Source organism: Calidris pugnax, unplaced genomic scaffold, assembly GCF_001431845.1.
Source record: "Calidris pugnax isolate Ruff unplaced genomic scaffold, ASM143184v1 scaffold44, whole genome shotgun sequence".
In the NCBI taxonomy this organism is placed as follows: Eukaryota; Metazoa; Chordata; class Aves; order Charadriiformes; family Scolopacidae; genus Calidris; species Calidris pugnax.
In genome coordinates, this window is record NW_015094506.1 from 16,043,463 (window position 1) to 16,068,173 (window position 24,711).

The 24,711-nt window shown below is 39.6% G+C and overlaps 1 protein-coding gene across 1 annotated transcript in view; it reads left to right on the top strand.

Moving 5' to 3' along the window:
• Window positions 1-2,736: 2,736 nt before the first annotated feature.
• LIN7A (lin-7 homolog A (C. elegans)) overlaps window positions 2,737-24,711 on the top strand; it is a 31,670-nt gene continuing 9,695 nt past the window's right edge. Inside the window, exons 1-4 of the mRNA XM_014963312.1 lie at window positions 2,737-2,743; window positions 2,931-3,049; window positions 22,003-22,074; window positions 24,456-24,665. Coding sequence (XP_014818798.1) covers window positions 2,737-2,743; window positions 2,931-3,049; window positions 22,003-22,074; window positions 24,456-24,665 — 408 coding nt within the window. The remainder of the gene's footprint in view (window positions 2,744-2,930; window positions 3,050-22,002; window positions 22,075-24,455; window positions 24,666-24,711) is intronic.

Here is a 24,711-nt window from a genome sequence, read left to right on the forward strand (position 1 = left end):
TTCAAGTGCGGAGCTGAAACAACTGTAAAATAGCAACCAGTCTGTCATCTGTGCCACTGGCCCTCTACAAATACACTTGGCGATTGGGAAAGACAGTTCTAAACTTACCTGAACTGACACTGGAAAAGACCCTGGGTTGATTTATAATATCTGAATAGCTATCACATATCATGTGTATTCCAGAGGCCTTATCTGATCTATTATTGTAGGCTGTTGAAGCTTCTTCAGAATAAATCATCTAACTGCTTTGTTCTGTTTGACATACCAGTTTGCACCAACTGGTACTAATAGCTGGGGAGTGTGAATTTAGTATTTATCTAACTACAAGTCTTGGGTGGCAGATACAGACTTTAAAAGAAGAATTCCAAGGTAAACGATTCAATAGTTTTGTTGGAAAATAATTGTTGCCTTATTATTACTAACAGCATTCAAAGTCCCATTTGTCTGTTGCATCATATTTTATTTAATGCATTGCCATTCTTTTGCACTCCATTGAATTGGTGCTTGCTAAAGAGTCTACTTACCTCTTTTTAAATCTCAGAACCATCCTCTTTGATGTATTAGCTGCCATCAGTCATATTCTTATTTCTAGAATCTCATTTTTTCTTGGTTTCCATGGCCTTGTTATTCCCCAGGTCTCCTCTTAGCTTTCTTATAATCACTTAAATAAGTGCTCTAGAGGGATCTTTCTTGGTGCACCTCCACATCATCTCTTCCCTTTTTATTTGCAAATACAACTCCCAACTGCTCTCTTTATACATGCAGTTCACAAACCTGCTCCATTAATCCAGACCTTCTCTTTCCCATCACACCAAGGTCTCTATCTCTCAATAATCCCTTTTGAATGATATTCTCTACCAGCAGATAGTGTGGAGAGGAGAAACGGGCAAATCAGCAAAGCAAAAGAGGTGGTGCTGAGGACCTCGCATCCACATTGAGTGCATTGTGCAGAGAGGTTATTTCAGACTTGCTGTGATCTGGTAAGATGGACCAGATGCCCACTAGCAGTTGAAGCACTGCTTGGAGCAAAAGCACTAGTGAACCCTTTGAACACAGGATTAGGGTTAGTTTAATCTGAAAGTTCATGAGCTCCAAGACTGCTCTACGGTGCAAACTACAGGCCAGTAAGTGGAAATATCCTTCTGAAAGAAACACTGCATGCTTTCTTCCATGCTTCCTCTCATACATAGAGCTGTCTTTTGACAGATGCCTATAAAAAAACTTGAGAATTGTTTGGGTGTTAATCTACTATGGCACAATCTACCATACTGACCAGTTGCCTGCCTCTTTTAATTAGATTGTAAATTCTTTGAGGTGTTATATTCTGTTTTCCTAACACTGATGCCACTGGATAATAATTATTTTCTTATAAATGCAAATATATGATTATGATTTTATACCCATTGCAGCTTATCTCCTGTCATCTCTTCTCTGTTTCCAGAAAACTTCTCATGTCTTTGTTGTATAAGACATCTGGTCAGTATAGCTCAGCCAAGGATTGTAAGAACTGTTTCAATTAGCATAATCTACCAGTCACAAACAGTACGATCTTTGTCATCGAAAAGGAGAATTATATAAGGTTGCTTCTAGCCATTGTAGTCATTTTGGAGTTGTGTGGTTGGGGGAGGGTGTTTTTTTCTCTTTAGCGCAGTGAAAGCGCACAATTAAAATGCCTCAAATATTATCATTTAGTACTATGCATTCATGTCATCACTAGGATACAAACTTATTTTTAGTAATATGGTGTAGCTGGTCAATAGAGGCTCTGGTAGCTATGCAAGAGATGCTAGAAGATGTGAGAATGACCACACAGTCAAGACAACAGCATTGCCAGGTTCAACTTTATGAGAGAATTTACAGGAAGAGCTGAAAGATAAAATTAAATGACACGGCAGGAGAAGGCCCTGTATTAAGCTGTACCATCCTGAAGACTGATGGGGAGGTATATCACTTAGTTCACTCACTGTGTGTGAGTCAGTAATGCCTGACTACGTTAGCTTCCATGAGACCAGCCACTGTTTTCTTGTGCCTCTCTGTCTCTAGCCATAAAGCATCACTGGGCATCTCATAGGTTGGGATTTTTTTTTAAAATATGTATCTTGGTAGATTAGAAACTAGTTGTTAAAGAGGAAAAATGCTGTGAGAGTAAGGGTATTGACTGTGTTCAACTGGACCAGATTTCTGCTCACCCCTCAAAATGGCTACTTACTTAAGCCCTTTGGACTGCTCTTCAGAGACACTTTGATCTTTCCCTTGACAATACACAGGTGCTTGAGGGGAATTCAGGCCACCAAAAATATTATTCCACGTGTTTCTGAGGGTCATACAGGTTTTGTGGGGCAGATCAGGTCTTTGGAGACCTAGACAAGAGCCTTACTCATTTACTCTTCTCTGGTAGACTTGCCATTCTTCCCTAGCAGACATTACTTGTCTCTAGAAAACTTTCTTCATCAGTTGTTGAGATTGAGATTTAGATTTAGATTTATGAGAAGAAAAGTTCAAATATTTTTCTTAGGTCTTGTGATGCTGAGGGTGCTTACATAAGGACTCAGCTTCGTTCTTTCAGACTTTCTGAAAGTAGGCCCCGTACTCTTCTTGTGCTATTTTGTCTTAGGCAGAAAGTAAGAAACATTTTAGGTCTGCTAATATGCATTAGCTGCTTTGAACTGGTATCTTTGTTCCAAAGAATGTTTGCAACTAAGACTGAACTGCTCTGTGTGTCTGTTGTATGTGTACATGCGCGGTTTGTCCATACTTTGGGATCTGGATCTCTGAACAGCAGTGTTGTTGCCTAGCTGAGGCATGAGGTTAATACAGTATGTGTTGATAAAGCTGATTTTAAATTTAAAGTGACCATCAGCGTGCCCCTTTTAGTCACCTATTAGTCACTGTTGAAACTAATCTGTATTCCTTTTTCTTTCCCCACTCAGATGTTGCAAGAGCAATTGAATTACTGGAGAAACTGCAAGAATCTGGAGAAGTACCAGTACACAAGCTACAGTCCCTAAAGAAGGTGCTGCAGAGTGAGTTTTGTACAGCTATAAGAGAGGTATGAGTTGAGCTTTTTAGTTATTTCTCAGAATAACATCCCTCTCCTAAAAAGAAAAGTATATTTGCCTTTCAGTGCTGGAGAAGCAGGAGTACCTTGTGTAAGGATGATGGATGTGAGATGTGTCTGTAGCTGCCTGCTACCTTGCAGAACGCTGAAGTTACTGAAAAGCAGACACAGAACAGTTGCATCAGCAAGGCATCAAGCCTGAGGCAATTAGCCTAGCTAAGGAGAAAGGGTGATTAATTAGTACTTTAGTATTCTGCTCATGCTGTTTCAGGCTGTGTGCTAACCCGTACGGCACTGTGCTGGGATATGGGGACATGCCAAGTTGGGTCAGTGCAAGCTTAAACGCCTCTCCTTTGAGCTCAGGTGTGTGATAGGGATGTGCTGATGAAATCAGATTGCAGTGAGAGACAAATGGTGCACGCACTGAAGTTAACTGAAGCTGGCGGGGATCTTGCCATTGCAGTCAGTGGTCAGGTCCCAGCGGGCCTTGCTCCACATGTCAGAAATCCTTGTCAGATTGCTAAGAACTGTGATCATTACCCTGCCAGCCATGGTCAGGGCCCTCCTAAGCTCTGCCCAAGAGTTGATAAATGATGATTGTTTTCTTCTAGTCAAGCTAGAGGATAAGCATCCGGCTTCCTACATGCATACAAGCAGTATCTTTAAGGTAGTTAAATTACAAATGCTTCTGTTAGAAGTTTCTTAGACACAAACTACAAATTAATACAACATTGTGTCAGACTTCTTACCTACTAAACTGAGCACTGCCTTCCAAACAGAAGCAGCTCTAAATGCCCTAAGGAAGGCAGCATCTTTTCAGTAGAAAATCTGTAAGAACTTTTGTTTCAGTTTATCTGTCTGTTGCCTGGAACTAATCCTCCCTCGCTGAAATCAATGGGGAATCTAATGTTCTCTCGATGGTAGCGGGATTGAACTCCCGATAACTAGGCAACAGCAGCGCATTGATTGAGTGGACTGCTGGGTGGGCAGAAGGAAGAAAGAGAGGAACAGACATTAGTTTAATAAGCAAAATGCAACACACTCTTTGTTTTATGGAATATATTCTTCAATGTGAGAAACAGAGAGAGGCTTACACTTAATTAAATAGCAGTTTTCAAGGCTTTTTAAAAGGAATAGTGTTCCATGACAATAAATAGTGGCACTATGTACCCTGAAAAGCTGATATTCTGGCTAGTCCTTTCATTTAACCGACTAAATGCTTCTTTAGTTGACTACAGTTCTGGGGTTGGTGGTTGTATTTTCTTCAGATACCAGAGCCTCGTACTCGAATTGTTAAAGGCAACTTTCAATCTTTGCGACATCATCAGTGAAATGTTACCAAATTTATACCCATCTCCGGAAAACAGTCTTAGCAGAAGCAAACAAAAAGCTTGTTGGAACAGGTACAGAGCCTAGGAAAATGGCTCAGACAAATGCACTCTCAGTTCAGTGAACTGAAAGTAGATTTTGACAAAATCATCTCAGTGACACAAAAGGTCTTTATAGAGTGTTGCATAAAGACAACCTGCACATGACAGACTATCTAATCACTGTTCCTACAATCAAATAATAGTCACTCTAAGAAGCCTAGAGCTAGTTGTTACAGAAGAATTGAGTGATGATGAATGAACAGTTAGATGAGTTCTACCAACTTCATAAACAAAAACATTTATTTCTTTTTACATATTTAATATGTAATATATATAATAAAACCTATCTACTATGTCACGATCACAGAACAAAATTTCTACATGCAAAAAAATTATTAATGCCATCCATCACTATGTATGTAAATATTTTCTTAGAAGAAATCTTCAAATATAAAAGGCCCAGTAACAAATCTTTTCATTTAGGGAGAGTGGGAGAATTGACATATATACATTGCTAGTACTTAAGGTTGTTCAACATGTGGCTATTCTTTTCAGTTTTTTACATGAAGCCCTTGGCAAATGTTTAGACTGTAACTCTTTTTTTCCCACCAGTTGCAGAATTGTTGGAAAATTGCAGAAAATAATTTCTTCTGTTTTTTTTTTTTTTTAAATAACTAATAAGAAAAACATGGGCTATTTTTAGCCGTGTTACATTGTTAGGCGTTTCCAAGCACTGCAGCAGGGGCTTGCAGGATATCTGAGCTGCCGTTGATCAGGGATGCCCTTCTTGTATGTCCTTCATGTGCTCTGGATTTTATGAGAGACTGATAGCTACTTTATTGACTAGCACAGTCTTTTCTGAGCGTATTTGAGCTTGGGATAGATGAGGCTAGACAGAAATTTCCCTCCTAGTGCTCCCTCCCATTGTTTATATTCTCTTATCCTGGTTGCAAAACATGAGAGTTTGGCAACTAGCTTTTAATTCCCCCTATTAGCACCTACATAGATGAGAGAAGAAAAGTTGTTGACCTTTACAAAAGAAGGCATGACAGTCAATTGGAAGTAACAAGAAAAATGGGAGTTGTTTAGAATATAAGAGCCTTCCTGCAGAAAGCAGTGAAGCAGACCAGGTGTGAGCAGGAGGTAGGAGTAATCAAAAAGGGATGAGGAGCAGTGGCACGCTTTCTATTAGTATGCAAATTCTGGAAGAGGCTGCTTATTATATGTATGCTGAGATCCAGATCTCCAGTATGGTGTGTTCGTTGTATAATGCAAGATCTGAGCCTAACTTGCATCAGAAAATCTAGTATAAGAGGTTAAGGCTCACTCTTGTAGTCTATAAACTCCATAATGGAGAAGCTTTGGAAAATAAACATTTTCTTTTCCATTCTAAGAATTTATGGCCACTTAACTGTCCAGTGGGTTTGATTGTTTAGAATATGTCCCAGAGAAACTCAGTATTGGGCTGAATGCACGTAAAATGATCAAAGACAAGATATAATCAAAACAGTATTGATTCAATGTGATATGTCCTTTCTATAAGTAGGAATTCTTTAACTACAGAAGCAGGAGATCACTTTTATCAATTAGCCTTTTAAAGTATGAGGCATTTTATTAGATGACATACATTCTGATCTTAAGTGTAGGAATCAGTTAAAGGCCTGTAATGAATTGTATTTATAGGAACTTATTTAGCAAATCGACTCGCCAGTTCAAATCCCCACACTAATATCTCATAGAAATAAAATCTTTTTGAAGTGACTGAGTGAATGAAATTTAAATAGAAGTACTTTGGCATCTTTCTAGGATGCTATGTCAGGAAATGGTGATTAATGGTTCTCACTTAGCTAAATATAAGTACCACCAACTGAAATATTCTGTCTGGCACTAGACAAGAATATGTATTAGCTCTGGAAAAACAGAAATAATTTAAGTATGTAATGGCCTCAGTATTTCCTTTTCACATGAAGACCCCCGAACCAGAAAACAAGTTAACTGAAGTCTGGTGGCATTAAAATTGAATTTGGAAAAAAAAATTAATTGCATTTTAAAATGACGTGTTTCAAAAGCTCCCTAGCTACATGAAGATTAATTAGCCTTCTATAGCCTTGTCACCTAGCAAAAGATGCATAAATCTTGTCTGTTATACCATTAAGTCCTTTGCCCTTCCATGTGTTTTTGCTGTGTATTCAAAGCTGTTGGCTGTGTCTTCTGATTCCCAGGGGGTTACTGGAATAGAGGAAGGGCAACGCTACAAAACTGAATGCGTAATTGAACTACTGAGAAGGTGGAACATAAAACTAGGCAACCTGAATTGATAAAGTTACTTTCATTGCTGTAAGTCAGTAAAAAGGAAGTTATGAAAACAGTAACATAAGGTGAACTTCTGGTTTGGCAAGAAACCTTAAAGATCTGTAGGCACAGAAGATAGAATAAACCGTTGAGCAAAACACAATAAATCATCAACAAGAAAATGTGGCATACTGTTGTGGTTTAACCCCAGACAGCAACTAGGACCACACAGCCACTCGCTCGTTCCCCCTTCTTGGGATAAGGGAGAGAATCAGAAGAGTAAAAGTAAGAAAAAGCTTGTGAGTTGAGATGAAGACAGTTTAATAGGTAGAGCAAAAGCCACGTGCGCAAGCAAAACAAAGCAAGGAATTCATTCACTACTTCCCACTGGCAGGCAGGTGTTGAGCCATCTCCAGGAAAGCAAGGCTCCATCACATGTAATGGTCACTTGAGAAAACAAATGCCATAACTCCGAATGTCCCCATTTCCTTCTTCCTCCCCCAGCATGACATCATACGGCATGAAATATCCCTTTGGTCAGTTGGGCTCAGCTGTCCTGGCTGTGTCCCCTTCCAACTTTTTGTGCGCCCCAAGCCTGCTTGCTGGCAGGATGGTGTGAAGAGCAGATGGGGTTGACTGCCCAACCACAACCAAAAACATCAGTGTACTACCAACGCTGTTCTCATCCCAAATCTAAAACATAGCACTATACCAGTTGCTAGCAAGAAAGTCAACCCCATACCAGTCAAAACCATGACGCATACCTTAGCATATTATGGGAATTTCATTTACTGCTAGTATCTGGTGATTGGTACTAAGATGGCAGGAGAGTAACAGTACAGCTTGATAAACCCGTGCATCTGCTTATGAGCAGAAGTTTTCTTTCAGGTTGATTCTTAAGTTTCTATTTCTGTATGTTAAGTAGTGGTGTAAAATTCAGGTGTATCTTGCTTTCTTCCTACCCTTCCTTCATTACTCCATTTTCCGTTTCCAGATTAAATCAAATGTTTTTCTGTGCGGATATTATTTAAAAGAAAATCTAACTTGTAAATACGTATGGTGAAACATTTATCAATACCTAAAGTAATCACATCAGAAAGACACACAAAAATAAACATTATTGCATCCTGTTATCTTATGACTCCCACCAAAATATCAGGTCATCACTGAAGAGCACTTTTTCAGGACTGGGTCACTGACAATCATTTCTTAAAAGGAGGAGCAGTCAACACAAAATACTCTACTGTTATATGTTTTGTATTAAATTAGTCTGTGGAACAGCATGTTTTCTTTGAAGATAATTCAGTTTCTACTTCAGTAGTTTAAAACTTCTAAACTTACCCCAAGATAAAATTATCCCTTGGGGGTAAAATTATCTTGGGGACAGAGCATCCTGGATATTTAAAGACTGCTATTGCCTTACAGACAAAAAAATTGTGATGACAGAACACTGACCCATTTCTGGTAAGGTCTGGATGCTCCCCAGTTGCTTTAGAAATACATTTGATTCTGATCTATAATATTTAAAACATCATTGCCCTATATGCTACATAGGATAGTTCAACAAGCCTAGTCAGTGTATTGGATTTCCCTTAATTAATGATTTTCATTTTCGTGCCTTAGCAATCTGAAGGCCTGGAATCCCAGTATTGCTGATACACAATGTGTTATTATCTGGTCATTTCTTCAAGCTGCCTACCTGTGCTTTTCATTATTAACCCTGGTATATGTCTTTGCAAATATTACAGATTCGACAGAGTTGGAAGGGACCTCTAGAGATCATCTAGTCCAACTCCCTTGCTAAGCAGGATTGCCTAGAGCACATTACTCAGGGCTGCATCAAGGCAGGTCTTGAAAATCTCCAGAGAAGGGGACTCCACAACCTCCATGGGCAGCCTGTTCCAGTGCTCTGTCACCCTCACCATAAAGAAGTTCTTCCTCATTTTTGAGTGGAACTTCCTATGTTCCAGCTTGTGCCCATTGCCCCTCGTCCTATCACTGGAAACCACTGAAAATAGTCCGGCTCCATCATCCTTCAACCCACCCTTTAGGAACTTGTCAACATAGATGAGGTCTCCCCTCAGTCTTCTCTTCTTGAGGCTAAAGAGCCCCAGATCTTTGAGCCTCTCCTCATAAGGGAGATGCTCTAATCCCTTAATCATCTTGGTTGCCCTGCGTTGGACTGTCTCCGGTGGTTCCCTGTCTCTCTTGAACTGGGGAGCCCAGAACTGGACGCAGTATTCCAGTTGTGGCCTCACCAGTGCAAAGTAGAGGGGGAGAATGACCTCCCTCGACCTGCTGGCCACACTCCTCCCTATGCAGCCCAGGATTCCATTGGCACTCTTGGCAACAAGGGCACATTGCTGGCTCATGGAGAGCCTACCATCCACCAGGACTCCCAGATCCTTTTCCTCAGTAGTACTTCCCAGAAGATCCACCCCTAGCCTGTATTGATACCTGGGGTTCTTCTCCCCAGGTGCAGGACCTTAAATTTGCCCTTGTTGAACCTCATCAGGTTCTTCTCTGCCCAGCTCTCCAGCCTGTCCAGGTCACGCTGGATGGCGGCACAGCCCTCTGGAGTGTCGGCCAGCCCTCCCAGTTTGGTGTCGGAACCAGAAGGCGGCTGCTGGGTGGTGAAAGTTGATTCTGGTGATACTGTGCTCATTACGTTACTGTGATGCAGTGTGTGACAGCAGGAGGCTGGCTGGAACCCTTAGGTGTTCACTTCAGTTATCCCAGTACAGTGGTGTACTCTGTTTTAAAGAGCTGTACTAAATATAAGGGGTCTGGGTATTACCTGGACTCAGGCAAAAACTTCTGATGAATTCTTTTATTAGAAGTATTCATTTGTGATTTTAATGTAGGAGTTATTTAAAGTCCTGGTTTTGTTGTGTTTCAAGAATCCCAAGATTTGTTTGATCACTTTGCGATACAATTCTGTTCCTCCACCTACCAGACCTGAGCTGCAGAGTTTTATTGTTTTCTGCCTGATGAATCCCATTCCTGGTAAAAATAGAGATTCATCAGGCCAAACTTTCTTGGGTGGCATTGAGGGCAGCCCCAAAGTTCAAATCCTGCCCTGAGTTTCTTTTTCTTTTCACTAGGAGCTGAATATTTGTTACAGGAGGAGAAATACAATTCCAGTCTCTCATCTCTACAGGGCAAGCCCAGCTTTTGAAGTCTTTAAATTAGAAGATGCAACTTTGAGGGAGGAAAAATAAATATATGTATCAAGAAGACTTACCACCATAATTCGCAGCACAGAACTGTGATTAAGGCTCAGTAGGAAGCCTGGCATCTCAAGTCCCCTACTGTCACATTTACCTGTACAAACGGAGGTGTTGGTCAGGATTAAGCAAAAGCGGTGTGTCGGACTTACTAATAAGGCAATTAGTAAACAAAAGGGCAATAGGACAACTTATATGCGTAAAGCAAGCAAGATTTGCCAGCTCAGATTTGTAATTCAGGTCATAAAAGCAGTATGGTTATATTAGCGTGATGGCCCATAGACTGACTGGGAAACAAAGTTCTCCTTAGGCTAATCTTACACCTTGTTATGTCTTGTTCTGGTATTCCAGATACCTTATTGAGAATTACTTCACCATTTCTTCAGCAGTAACACTCATGCAGCAGCAAATACAGAGTTGTGCAAATTGACCAAATTAATTCAGATTTTCACATGCTGATGCATGGATTCGTTTGTACCTTCTCATTAATTTTTGCATTTCTGGATGCTAATTTTACAGTTTCAGCATTTTATCTTTTTTTTAGGTATTGGGGTGGGTTATAATGTCTGTTGAACGAGTACAGCTTACCTCACTTCTGGGGCTGTGTAGCATTCACAAGTATCTTCTTCTGTACCTTTCCATCCCTTTTCCATTACCAGCATCCCAACAATGAAATGACACGTAACATAGTGATAAAAATTTCCACTAAATAAGTACTTCAATCACTGTTTGGAAATGGCATTACTTAACTTCATTCAAAGATAACAGTATGGCAAAGTAGTAATGTTTTCATGTTTTACAGAGTTTTGCTTTCACTCTCCTGGTTACAAATACTGTATCTATAATGGTGAGTTGAGAGAAGGATTTGTAATGTTTGTAAATTAGGGCAGAAAAAAAAATCAAATTTCAAAAGATGGGCTGCCTGCTTTTTGTCTTGCCACAGTGCTGTATTAGGCATTTAGAAAGTTCAGCAAAAAGCTTAAGCTGGCAGTAAACAGAGAATATTGTTTTTAAATTACGCTACTGTGTTCAAATATGTGCTACTTTTTAGAGTGAATGTAACCAGAAATTGTGTGACTTTTGAAAAACAACTAAGTTGCATTTACCACTTTACCATAAATGATGGAATCCTTACTCTGTTGCTGGCAGGCCCTGGATGGCATGAATGAGAAATTTTAGAATGATTACCTTGTCAGCAGATGGCCTTCATTAATGGCAATTATATGAATTTACCAAGCTGCCCAAGCATTATCTGAGAGAAGGCATTATTAAGCTTCTGTGCAATTACTAAATCCCTACAACTTCCATGACTTCACTGCAGGAGATTTAAAACAGCTGCTGTTGTCACTTTTTTTTAGCTGCCTAGAGCTAAATACATTGATTTCACAGATGCAGTACCCCAGAATCTGGGCCAGAACGTAACTCTGTTCTTTAATCAGTGCTTTTTCTCATTGGTTTTGATTAAAGATCAATTTTCAGAGTCAGCTGATGGCTGTGTATCTACTCACATTTGTGCTCTGCTTGCATAGTAGTGCCTTTCACAAAAAATAGATATTTTAGTGCTGCAAGGGTCCTGCAATGTATATAATCAAAGCAATGACGTATCTATATGACAATTTATGTTTTGCAGTACCGTATTTACTAAAACTCTCTGGTGAGTGGTGCTCAGGTGATGTTCTTAGGGCTGCACAGGGCTGCAGTTGTGTTTGCTGCAGAAGGTGGCTCCAGTGCAGCATGAGTGGTGTGTGTCAGCACCTCTTTTGTTTGCCTCACATTATCATTTTAGTTTATTGTTGCAGAATCATATCTGGTTACATAAAACTCGTAAGAATAAACAGAATAGCCTCTGTTGCAGTTCATCTCAAGCCTGCTTCTTCCTCTTGAGAAAAATCAGCAGCAAAGTGAACTACCGAGGAATATTTATGCTGACAGGTTTTTGGAAGCCACTGCACCGCTGTTTCTACCTTGATGGAGCCTCAATATCCCCCTCCTTCTGCTTAACTGATGTCACTGATGAGACTCCTGAAAAATGCTGCTCAATCTCCATTTTTGAATTGTGCCTTCAGAAAAGGAAAGTTGTAAAACTGTTTTAAAACTCCATTTTAGTTTTCTTTTTTGATGGTATTTAAAGCAAGAAACTGCAGTTTCCTTCCTTCTCCTTGCCTTCTTAGCTCAATAAAGACACCTGAGATGAACCTCATGTTTCATGTCATGTTTCTTCCAGGTGCTGATTTTGACAAGGTTTTGCCAAATCTGTTGAAGTTTGGAATATGGCTATTGCATGCAGCAGCCCAAACAGCATATGCAGACTTACTGATAAAATGACAGAAATTAGTGTTTATTAACGCTTGGAATATTTTTGATCTTGTAAGTAACTGGCAGTAAGGTCTAAGAGGGAGAGATTTAAATTATAAGTTATGATTCCCAAGTGGTCTTACGGGAATTAACTAATTACACATGTTGCTATTTCTTTTGATGCCTGTATATTGCAGCAGAAGCCGCGAAAGAGACTTCTAGGACAGTATTTTGCTGAAGTTTAGTGTTTGCAAAGCATACAACTTCTGAGACACCTATAGCACTGTCTTCAAAGACATCGGAGAATAGTTGTCATTGAGTTAGAGAGGGGTATAGAACAGTGTGTAAGGGACATGAAATAAACTAAATGACCCAACCATAATTTTATTGTTCCTCATATAAGTAATTTTTATTTGCAAATAAAGGTCTGGTTTTGGTTATTCTTAAGAGGGTGCCAGGCAACTTCCTGTTGACTTTACAGTGTCAGAGTGATGTTTCCAGACAGAATCAACATTGGAGGGAAGAAGAGGGGGCACACAGAGGTCTTGTGTGTCCTAACAACAAACACCAGGAGTGTTTCAACTGACTCATCCAATATGCGCAGAGGATGTGACAGCATGCATTTCCTGGTACATCTGCCATGGTCTTCTGCTCGCACAGAAGGGAGGAAAGAGATTCTGGCCTCAGTGTGTAACCCCTGTTGGGTTGTTTCTTGGACAGACACAGCCTCATATGGCAAGAACTCAGGGACCAAAACTTGGTTCAGATATTAGACAGCAACAGAGATACTGTTGGAGCAGAGTGAGCACAACCCTTTTCCATACAAAAAATGAAAAAACAACGGAGCAAGTAATATCTTGGCATTTTAACTGGAGCCTCCATGAAATGTTCCACCCTGAATTAAAATATTATACTCTTACGATGATTATACTTCATTTATTTTTAACAATATTTCCGGCCTGTGCTGGTTTTTTTCCTACTGCCTAAGGACAGCTTAATAATGCATCAAGATTCGGATTGTTTTTTTCACTTTGGTAAAACTGACCTAGTTTCCTCCATAAACCTCACCCCCCAAAGAACGAAACTTAAATAAAATATCCTCTATGAAAATTTAAAAGGCAACATTCATAATATTTCTTCCACATGTTCTGAAATTAAAACTGTCTTATCTCCTCAGGTTGTCAAACGAGACTTGAGTTTCATTTACAGGCTTGAGCTCTTTAATGGGTTAGCATCTCTACTGCATGTGGCAACATCCGTGCAGTTTTACTTCATGGAAAGGGATTAGTATGAGAATTGTGAAATTGGTACAGATGTTTCATTTTGAAAATAGGCACTAACAGTTTTCCTGATGCAAACATGTAGCTGCTTACAGGCTAATGAGAGCTTATGATGTAAAAATATTCAGAATCCCAGGAACCTTGAATGACCACATTCTGTCAGATATAAATAGCTCATTAATACAGACTGGTTGTCACAGAGCAGCTTTTTCTACCAGTTGTCCAAATTCAGTAGCTTCAGGAAATAACTTACATAATAAAGCCTTTTTTGGTTCTTCCAGTAAGCCCTGTAATATATCACATGCCTTCCCCTCAAAGGTACTTCTCAACCATTTCAATTTCACCATACTCACAGGCATCCACCTACTTGTCCTTTTGACATTGACAAAAGAAGACCTTTTGTCAGCTTGCTCTCAGAGACAGAATGAAAATGGTGTACAGTATACACTGGGAACATGGGTGTGAGATTGTCAAATTCTGCTTCTGTCAGGATTAATCAAACCCATAACAAAATGAGCCTTTGTGATTCATCTGCTCAAACATCATCATTTAAGAAGAATCTAAGTTTATCATAACCTTGAAGTTGCAGTGTGTGTAGGTGGCATCCATGGTGTTCTTCCGTAGCCAGTGGCTTTCTGAGGTTGTCAATGTCCTCCCCCTACCAGGACGGCAATTTAGAAAGACAGTCTTGCCAAGTTCTCTCCAGTCATCCAGAATACTCCCTTCCCCATTTTTTAAATTAACTACCAAAAATAAAAGTAGCTATTAACACAATGAAAGAACAATGCTAATTTTTATTTTTGAGTCAGCTTAAGTAGAAAAGACAATCAGCCTGCTTTCAACTTCCCCGTGGAACTACTGTCTTCTGGACTATGGTGGATGACTGTGTTTAGTGCAGTATCTTAGCTGGAGGCTGTAGCTGTGGTGGAAAAAACATACTGTTATGATGTAGCCATGCTTTCCTGAGCATGGTTATCACATGAAATAATTTTTAAAAGCAAAACACAAGCACAAAGCCAGAAATTCCACTTGATATTCAAGAGATACAAAACTAAAGATAAACACACCATCACTAGAGATTTTATATTTTCATTGAGCTACTGTGGGTTTATGGCTGAATGGAAGCACTCCATTACATTGATTTTGAGTTTGAGAAAGGTTACAGAGGTAAAAATTCGTTATGAAAGAGGCAGGGTGATCTGGTAAGCTGCATATGTCCACACTGCTTACATATGCTGCTGGCTGCGTTTGACTTGTTTTCCTTCTTTTATGTGCTCCTCTGTTCAGGCGTCATCTTAAATGGACAATTAGATCAGTTTGTGGGTAATTTTGTAGAAAAGCAAATACTGTTTTAAATTTCAACAAACCTATCATAAAGGGCAAAGACCTACAAATACTGCCAGTAGAGAAGGAGGAAAGATTACCAAAAGAGATGAAGAAGACTCAATTACATCCAACAGTTATAACTTGAAATTGGACAAATGTAGCTTAGAAATAATCCATTTTTAATGGAAAGGCTGTTAACCAGTTAACCAGTTTCCTAAACAAGCTGGAGGCTTGAAATTCACAGACCTTTCTAAAGGCTCTTGTAGTTCAAGCAAAAATTATGATTAGTGCAGAAATAAGCAGATGAAGTACCATGTTTTACAGTGTACAAGAGGTTAACAGTGACCAGAGTCCCTCCTGGTCTTTGTAGCAGTTAAAACATCTCGCCCACTGATGTGGACAAAAAATGAGCCTTTGGGTATGATCTGAAGTATGATCTGAATTGACTATTGAAGTACAGCTCTGGGGTAGTCTGTCCACACATACCAACCAATAATGCATTCCCTTCCACAAACATAAATGTATTGGATTTAGAATGGAAAATACAGGGAAGAGGTTAAAGGGAAGGGAAAAATGTCAAACAGAAGGCAAAGAGGTAAAAATGATGTAAACAAAGTAGAGGGGGGGAAAAAGACACAACTGGTTTGTGCTGCAAGTGGAAGTTTGCCCTCAGAAACAAGGCATTTAGAGGCACCGCAGTGGAGGTCAGCAGCTCTCCAGGGCACCTCTGCACGGTAACTTCTCCCTGTCACGAGAGCAGGCGTCCTCCTGCCCCAAGGATATGAGATGATATATGGGTCTCACCACTTAGGTCAGAAGGAGGCTGAAGGTCTGAGAATCAGCTGCAGATTTTGGGAAGAGGGGAGGAGAGAGGCCAGCAGCTATGCTGAATAAAGCACATGCACACAGCCATGAGCTCTTCTCACCGTGTCAAAAGACTGATTGAGATATTCCTTTCCGCTTGACATCTTAGAAGGGAGAAATATTTACTTCATCTTTTCCAACATATGAAGGCAATTAGGAAGGCAGGGATCCAGAGTAGTTGGTGGCAGAAGCATCATACTGAGGCGTAAGTAAATAATAATTTCTCTTTTATAGCTTAGCCTCAGTTCTGCAAGGATGCACACATGTATGCAGTTCCATTGACGTGACTACATAAATGCTATGAAACCAATTATGTCTTCCTTGCACGGGTTATTCTTACGCTAACTCTCCCCTCTGTACTTTCTGTCAGGCTCCTGTCTTCCCTTTCTTGAAAGACTTCTTCCAAAAACAGATGCACAAATCTCTTCTACATGAAAGCAATAAATAATATGGCAGACAGACTAAAGAAACTAAACCCAGACAGTGCCAATATATGTGTTAAACATTGCTTACCAGTCTCTTCGCAGGTTGCTTCTTCATTCCACCCACCTGCTTACCTATGGTGCTTACTTAGGTGGTGACTTCTCAAAGGAGGAGTTTTGTGTCTTTTTATAGATTATCATACTGCGGGCACTGTGGAAACACAGACGATTGCTACTTTGTACATACGTTATCTCATGTGCTAAGAAACCCCCAACATCCAAAAGGACCTGGACAGGCTGGAGAGGTGGGCCCAGGTGAACCTCATGAGGTTCAACAAGAGCAAATGCAAGGTTCTGCACCTGGGCCGGAACAATCCTCGCCACCAATACAAACTAGGGAGTGAGGTATTGGAAAGCAGCCCTGAGGAAAGGGACTTGGGGGTTCTGGTGGACGAGAAGCTGGACATGAGCAGGCAGTGTGCAGCTGCAGCCCAGAAGGCCAATCGCATCCTGGGCTACATCAAAAGAAGCGTTGCCAGCAGGTCCAGAGAGGTGATTCTGCCACTTTACTCTGCTCTGGTGAGACCTCACCTGGAGTATTGTGTGCAGGTCTGGAGCCCTCAATATAAGAAGGATATAGACCTGATGGAGAGGGTCCAGAGGAGGGCCACAAGGATGATCAGGGGGATGGAGCACCTCTGCTACAAGGACAGGCTGAAGGAGCTGGGGTTGTTCAGCCTGGAGAAGAGGAGGCTCCGGGGAGACCTAATAGCAGCCTTCCAGTACCTGAAGGGAGCCTACAGGAAGGCTGGGGAGAACCTGTTTAGAAAGGCCTGTAGTGACAGGACGAGGGGAAATGGCTTCAAGCTGGAGGGGAACAGATTTAGATTGGAGATTAGAAGGGGGTTCTTTACTGTGAGGGTAGTGGAGCACTGGAACAGGTTGCCCAGGGAGGTGGTTGAGGCCCCATCCCTGGAGATATTCAAGGAGAGGCTCGACGAGGCCCTGGGCAACCTGGTCTAGTTGGGGGTGTCCCTGCTGACTGCGGGGAGGTCGGACTAGATGACCCTTGGAGGTCCCTTCCGGCCTGGGAAATTCTATGATTCTATGATTTTCAAAGAGGTTACTTCCTCACTTAAAAATTTCAGAAAAAAATATCTAGGCCTGCTACTTCACAGGTGTAAATTGCAATGTACTCTGTCATGGGTTTGGGGGTTTTTTTAAACACTTTTTCATTGCTGTAAAATGATTTTTGCCTCACACCTCTTCCCTTCTGATGTTTAGACCAAATTATCCTAACGTCTATTGAGCATCATTAGAGCAGGTACAGTTGCACTTAGAATTGCATAGTATTTCATCAGGGGAGCAAGCACTGAATATCTCTTACAGAAGTTAATGGAACAAAATCTGTTTAATTAAATTATAACTTGAAGAATTAGGCAGAAATGCTGCATCATTCAGGTTGTAAACAGAATGCTGCTTCCAGCCACCTTTATAAAACAGGCTGCTAAGTGCACTGTTATTCCTGGACCTCCTCCTAAAGCTTTGCATTAACTTAAATAGGCCAGCCCGTTATGTGCTGCTTAGTTAGGAGTCCGTCTGGAGTAATTTCTGCTAAGAAGCTAGCTTCTAAATTACCTGTAAGGCAGCCCCCCTTCCCATGCTTCAGTAATGCTAAAGCAGCCACTTTGCCTCCCAGCTGTATGCATGGGGATGAGGACCATCGTCATAACAATAATACCTGCTGCAGCTGACTCACTACAGCTCCTGCTGGGAGAAGTAATAAAATGTACATTTCTCTGTGCCAGCAAGAGCTGCCACAGTACAAGGAGGATTCACTTCCAAGTTCAGACTTTCTAGTTGTAATTTTCCTCCCTCACTCTTTTCGTATCTTCTGAATACTGTGGGGGAATAACTTTAGATTATGGTGTCTGAGGAGACTACCTGCGGAAGCTGAAAAAGTATGAGATCTATATTTGTGTTTTCAGGAGTATTTCTTGATGAAAGCGTTCTATTCTCTGCACCACAGGCAAGAGAAAACAAATCCGAGTATGTCTAGCTGCACAGCACAAATGAGCTGTGTGAGCAAACCCCTGACTGCAGCGCGCTTTTACCCGGTGACAGCACACAGACACTGACAATCTTGGTAGAAATCGCTGTGGGGGAAAATTATCTGAAACATTACCATTTGCCTTACAGCTGCAGCTTTGTCTCTTGAAACACTGACATTTCACCTGTAATTTAATCTCTATTATTAATGAATTGTGGAAACTCTTTTCCCTAGGCATTAGACCATCAGACTGTGTATGGAGTCTGTCAGCAAATAATATTACTAAGCAGCCATGTAGTCTTTTAGATGCTCTAAAAAGAAATATTTGGGCATACAGAAACAGATGTGCAGCTCTTTTATCAAATCAGTAACATATAGTAACCATCTAGATAACAGTTCAGGGCAACCAGCTGTAGGTGTCCCTGCCTGAGCAGGTGGGTCGGATGAGATGACCTCCAGAGGTCCCTCCCAACCTCAACCAGCCTGTGGTTCTGTGGTACATCAATTGACTCTTGCCAACTCATTCGTATTACACAGTGATGTCTTTCAAAATGGTTGATCTGTCATAGTCAACAAAGGTCACTGTTTTAAAAGACTTCTTTAGTAAATATCCTAAAGGATCTTTTCAAATACTTATCATTAAGTTCTGCACCTTTGTCTTCATTTGTACTGAGGGATATTTTGCCAAATAGGGAAATCTACAGAAGATCTTATAAGAACATCTTAAGGATAAAATTGTTAGATTCAGGAGAATCGCTGTATGCCAAAAATGTAATCAATCAGATATACAGATAACAGCAGTCACTTGAAAGGAAAGATTTTATAAACCATTTAAATTCCTTGTCATGTAAAATGGATTGAACAAAAAGTGATATTCCACTCTGGGAGGACTTAAATGCCACCTTATTTAGTTTGAGAACAAAGAGCATTTTCAATTTATCTGTTGTGCATACGTAGAAGAGGCAGCAGAACGGATTGGTTGTGCAAAAGTCATGGCTAAGGTGGTGCTGAGAACAGCAGAGATAAAAGGGTTAGTGTGACTACAGGCAAACAATGATTATTTAAAAGTCAGTGTGCTTTTTGTGCATTGCTAGAATGAGCAATGATTAGATCTGAACCCTGCAAAGAATTTAAGGGGCTTCATGGAACAGGTACAGTTAATCTGTGTTTAGCTGTTGATGATGTTGGTAACTGACTTAATAACAAGTCATGTAGGTGTGTGTTTTATCCCTTCTTAAACTCAAATTACATTAAACATTATGTAACAGTCAAATAGTAGAATTAGCTTTACAAATGCCTCAAGCAGATATTTGACTGGTTGCATCTGTTGCTTATAGAGAGTGAGGGTTGACATGCAAGACTTCTTTCCCTAGTGCTGTAAAGAACTGTGCTATAAATATTATGATCACTGGTAACTTGTTTGCAGAACAGCATTTGAAATCCATGGTCTTTGAGACTTTACAAATGAACACAAGGATTATATGACATTATTGATTGCATTTTTTAGAAGTTTTTGAGCCAGTTGATTCTTTTCTTAACATATCAGTTTAATCACACACAAGTGAGTTTGTTCTTTCACCAGTATACAATTGAGTTACCACAATATTGGATATTATGAAGCCTGCTTGCTACATACTGGTAGCATACAGACAATATGGAGTTACATGACATCAAATCTAGCTATAATCACATGAATATTCTACCTTAGTAATGAATATTTTAATGAACTTCTAGTAATGTAACTGTTCTTATATTTGAAATCATGTGACCTGTTCTCAAAACAATTCAATGTCATAATAGTTCAATAATCAAATATATGCTTTTAGATGTTCTAGCCAGCCACAGAATTTATAGCTGTGCAAGCAAAACCGAAATGTACAGTCAGGTCTTATGCTTTAAGATAAAGGGGAACCTGCAGATATTAAGAAAATACAGCATTATCAGTGGTTCAATATAGTATGGGTTTTGAAGTAACAAGTATTTAATGATTCATTACTGCAATTACACAGTATTCTTCTTATATAATGTAGTAGTTGTTCTTGTAATTCTATAAGAATATGTCCTACGACATAACACAATAAACGCCGAACTGATCTGTGCTGAGTATGTAGACTCAACCCATTTTTATGATTGCATCATCCAGTACAAAGATAGAACAAACCAAAGATCCTCTAGAGGCTATAAAAGAGCATTCTTTATCCATATTTTCAAATTAAAGGGCAAAATCATGGCCTGTTCTGAGGTCAATGCCAATTTTACCAGTGGAAGCAAGATTTCATTTCAAGCGGAGAAAGCAGGAAACTTTCAGCATGCTCCCTTGTTTCAGTTTTCTTCACTGACCCAAGATCTTCTGAATTACGTCCTGGGATGACTTATGTTCTGACAATAGTAAAGACAAATAATGTTCTTGATGTATTTTGAAAGTGTTTAGCATATTTCAGATCTCTAAAATGGACAGCATTTTTTATCTCCATTTCTTTTTTGCCTTTCCCTTGTGAATGATATCCCTCAAAAAAGGTTTGGGTATCAGTCATGCCGAACATTTTACTACTCAAGAGTGTTTGATTACCACTGCATCTGTCCCCTGAAGTGAGAAATGAGCCACACATCGTGATTGCCGCATTGTTTGTAGCAGTACGTTTGCCAGTGTGTGGGTTCAGTGGGAAGAGATACTTCGTTAGGATACTGCATAACAAGTCGTCAAGACAGGGAGATTGGGAAGGTTCACCTATCAACGGGACAAGCTGATGTTTATAGGTCAGTTAAGTACAGGATCTGACACCTTCTCTGCCAAAGTAACATTTACATTACCAAAGAGAGAAGTTTTGGCACTCCTGCTAAAGTATCACGAAATCAATGCAAGGTGATATATTTTGGAAACTACAATTGAATCTGCAGTCCTCAAGGACCCTAAGAAAGAGATTGCTGTAAAATCTAACATATTTTACCAGCAAAGGCTCTCTCTGAGGAATGCCACCTGAGACATAAAGCACATGAAAAGGCAAAATTCCTGATGAAGTAGGTCAAGAAAATGCCCAGAGTAAATCAGTGGCATACAGAAATGTTTTTTTCTTTAGCTTTGGTGGTTCTATAAAAAAATTAAATAAAATGTTTTGGTTTTATGCATTCATCTTTGTCTGCCAAAAAAAATTCCATATGCTATGTATAAATATTTTTATTTTTTAGGTTTTCTTTCAAAATAACTGGCTAGTATCAAGGAATTTTTTGGTATTTTTCATGTAAGAGTGTGACAAATCTAAAGAGCAAAGGCAGTGTGAGGGAGCCTTTTCATTTCTCTTTACTGAAGATGTTTAAAAGAGAGAGTTAAGAACCAGAGAAAGTGGGCCAAGAGTGTATACTAGGGAAAAAAAAAACAAAAAACAAAAAAAAAAAAAAAACAGACAGAAAGTTGTACATATATATTGGCAACGTTGGTTTTATCCCATTGTTGGAGGCTAAGACACCACTCAAATCAGTTCAGATCATCTACATTCAAATTGGTTGCCTGGAGATGCCAATTTTTGATAAAGTAGAACCTAACTGTCCTGTTTTGGGGAAATGACATGCTGGAGATGGGAAAGGAATCGTGCTGGAGGATGTACAGCTAAGTTTGCAAAGTGTCATGAGAAACACAGATTGTAGTTTTCTGTAAACCTAAGCATGCACAAATTTAGCAGTCGCTTGACTGTGTGATTGCATGAATACAGCATTAATGAAACATAGTCTTACGAGGGAAAGGGACTGGCCTGTCTGGGTTAGTATAAATTCCTTGTTTTGCTTCTATAATTAATTTCATTTTATTTTCATGAACATTTTAGGTGTATCAATACATGCATGAAACCATAACTGTTAATGGCTGCCCCGAATTCCGAGCCAGGGCCACTGCAAAGGTAGGATACGTGCAACTGTTGAAATACATGTTACCAAAGTGACCTAGTAATTGACTGTGCGCGTGTGTGTTTCAGGTATTCGTGTGTACACTGTAAGAAAATTTAGACATCAGTGGCAGCCCAGAGTCTAGAACCAGTGCTACTTCCCAGGTAACAATCATAATGGAAAATTTCAACCTTTATGCTGCTTCTGTAGCTTAAGAAAAGAGAATGATTTTATGGAAACTGATGCTTTTTGAAAAGTTGCTTTGCAAAAGCAAATCTACTGGTTCATTCTGTAGAAGCCTGCCTGCAACAACCAATACTTTAATGGACTGTTTTCTCATACAGCTCATCCAGAGAGGACACAATGATTTGGGAGCTCGAAACTAAACAGTCAAAATTCCACTTGTAGCTAATGGGAACTGTAGGTACTGAGCAAGCGCTAAGGATGGATAGGGATAAAAATGGCCTGATCAAGAGACTTCACACCCAAATGCAAGCTCATTTTTTCTGATGCATTACCTGGTTTAACTAAATATATTGTCTCTTTGTCCATGTTGACCTGCCTTTCTCATATCCTTAGGCCATGACAGCTACGTTGCTGCTACTACTAAGATGATCATTTCCTAGGGGAATTCACACAACCATGAAAGTACCCGTTCTATGTGCCAGTGTGAAATATGCTCTGTATATTCATAACATGCACAAAGATAGATGCTTCCAAACAGGGAGATCCACCATGGCTTTCTTTTTCCCATTATCATTTTGTGCTCAACACTGTCTTCTGGGTGGTGTAGCAGATATTATGGTAAACCTTCAAAAGCCATAACTCTTTTTTAGAGATTTTTTTTTTTATCGTCCCACTCATATGAAATTAGTGGCAAAACTCCCTGAAATCCTAATGGAACTAAGGTCTTACCATTAGGTATTTGTGTTAAGAGATTTCAATTTAAAGCTGTATCAGAAGGTGAAGGTTGGAAGTGTAACAAAATGATTTCTACAGTATTTGAGAGAAGCTAGCTGTATAGTAGCCAGCAAATAACCTAATATACCTTAAATTGCAGTGTATTTTCTTGACTAAATAGAACGTTCTTTTCTGTAGGCTGTTCGTCTGATTTTAACCTTCTTCTAATTGAAAGTTAATGGACAATGTAAATTTGTAAGGTCTATGCTTCTATATAGAGAAATGTGTATATGAAATCCTGAAATGTCTACACTGCAGGTAAACATAGAAATTATTGCTATGTTGTACAGTAAATGGGGAGAAATCCAATTAGTGTTTGCCATTCTCATTTCTTATTCATATAGAACAGCAGGGTTACAGAGCAATGTTTCAATAGCGCAATACCTCCTGGTTATTTCTGGGCTGTCTGCATTGCATTCTCCTAGTGCATTCATGTCTGACGTAAAATGTATGCATGATGACAAGGTCTGCATGTGCAAGAACATGTAACTGAGAATGATCCATTATGTCACGTCATCCACTAGCTTCTATTAAGCATAAGCATTATAAGGATGCTCAAAAAACATCAGCGTAATGCGGAATTGTTTGAGCATTTTGGACTTCAAACACTGAATGCTGAAAGGGATAAAAGGTTTTCTTAATGTTTATTTAATGATTTACTAAGATCTATAAGTAGGAAAACACTTGTAGTGACAAATGAAGTATAAGATGTAATATTTTTCAGGATGCAAGCTTTACAGTTTGTTACATGGGATTTTTTTGCCAGAGTAATGTTAACGATCTAGGATTTTTCTAATTGATTTATAAATCCATTGTCTTAAGATTTAATTTTCCAATAAAAGTTTTGATCCAATTATATTATAAAAAACTCATATTCCTATTCCAGGAGTTATTTAGTTTGAGAGATTTCATAAAGATTATTAATTCATCTTTTAAAAATAAGAATATCCTTTTAGGATGATTTTTTTCTAGGCCCAAAGAATAAAATAAGTAATTCCATACCTCTGAAAGCAGAGCAGAGAGTTAACAGTTCTGTCCACCCACTTTATTTCAACTAGGAACACAGTAGAGATCACATTATCTTATCCCAGAGTAACACATTTTCTCCCTGTGAAAAGGTAAAAAATGCACTAGTGGTCATAAATCTTGAGCACCACACAGTCAGGCTTCTCAGTGCCTACTTCTGGCTCTGCTGCTAACTTTCGGCGTTATCTTTGACAAGTCACCTAAACTCTCCGTTCCTCTGCTTATTCCTTTATTTCAAAAGCAATGGCATGGAACTTAATTTTATTTTAAATGCTTTCAGATGAACAGAAAAAAATCAGAAAAAGGTACTGAAATGGCTTCATAGGAATTAATTCTTCCTGCAAATGAACAACAGAGTGTATGTCAGTGTTCTCCCTGCATAGCCAAATCACTCATCTTTTTCTTGCAGGCAACAGTTGCTGCTTTTGCTGCAAGCGAAGGCCATTCACACCCGCGAGTGGTGGAGCTGCCAAAGACTGATGAAGGCCTGGGCTTTAATGTCATGGGAGGAAAGGAACAAAATTCACCTATTTATATTTCTCGCATCATTCCTGGAGGAGTGGCAGAAAGGCACGGAGGGCTCAAACGGGGGGACCAGCTGCTTTCAGTTAATGGAGTGGTATGTGGAAATTTGATAGAGGTTTCATTTTCATCTGGTTTTTCAT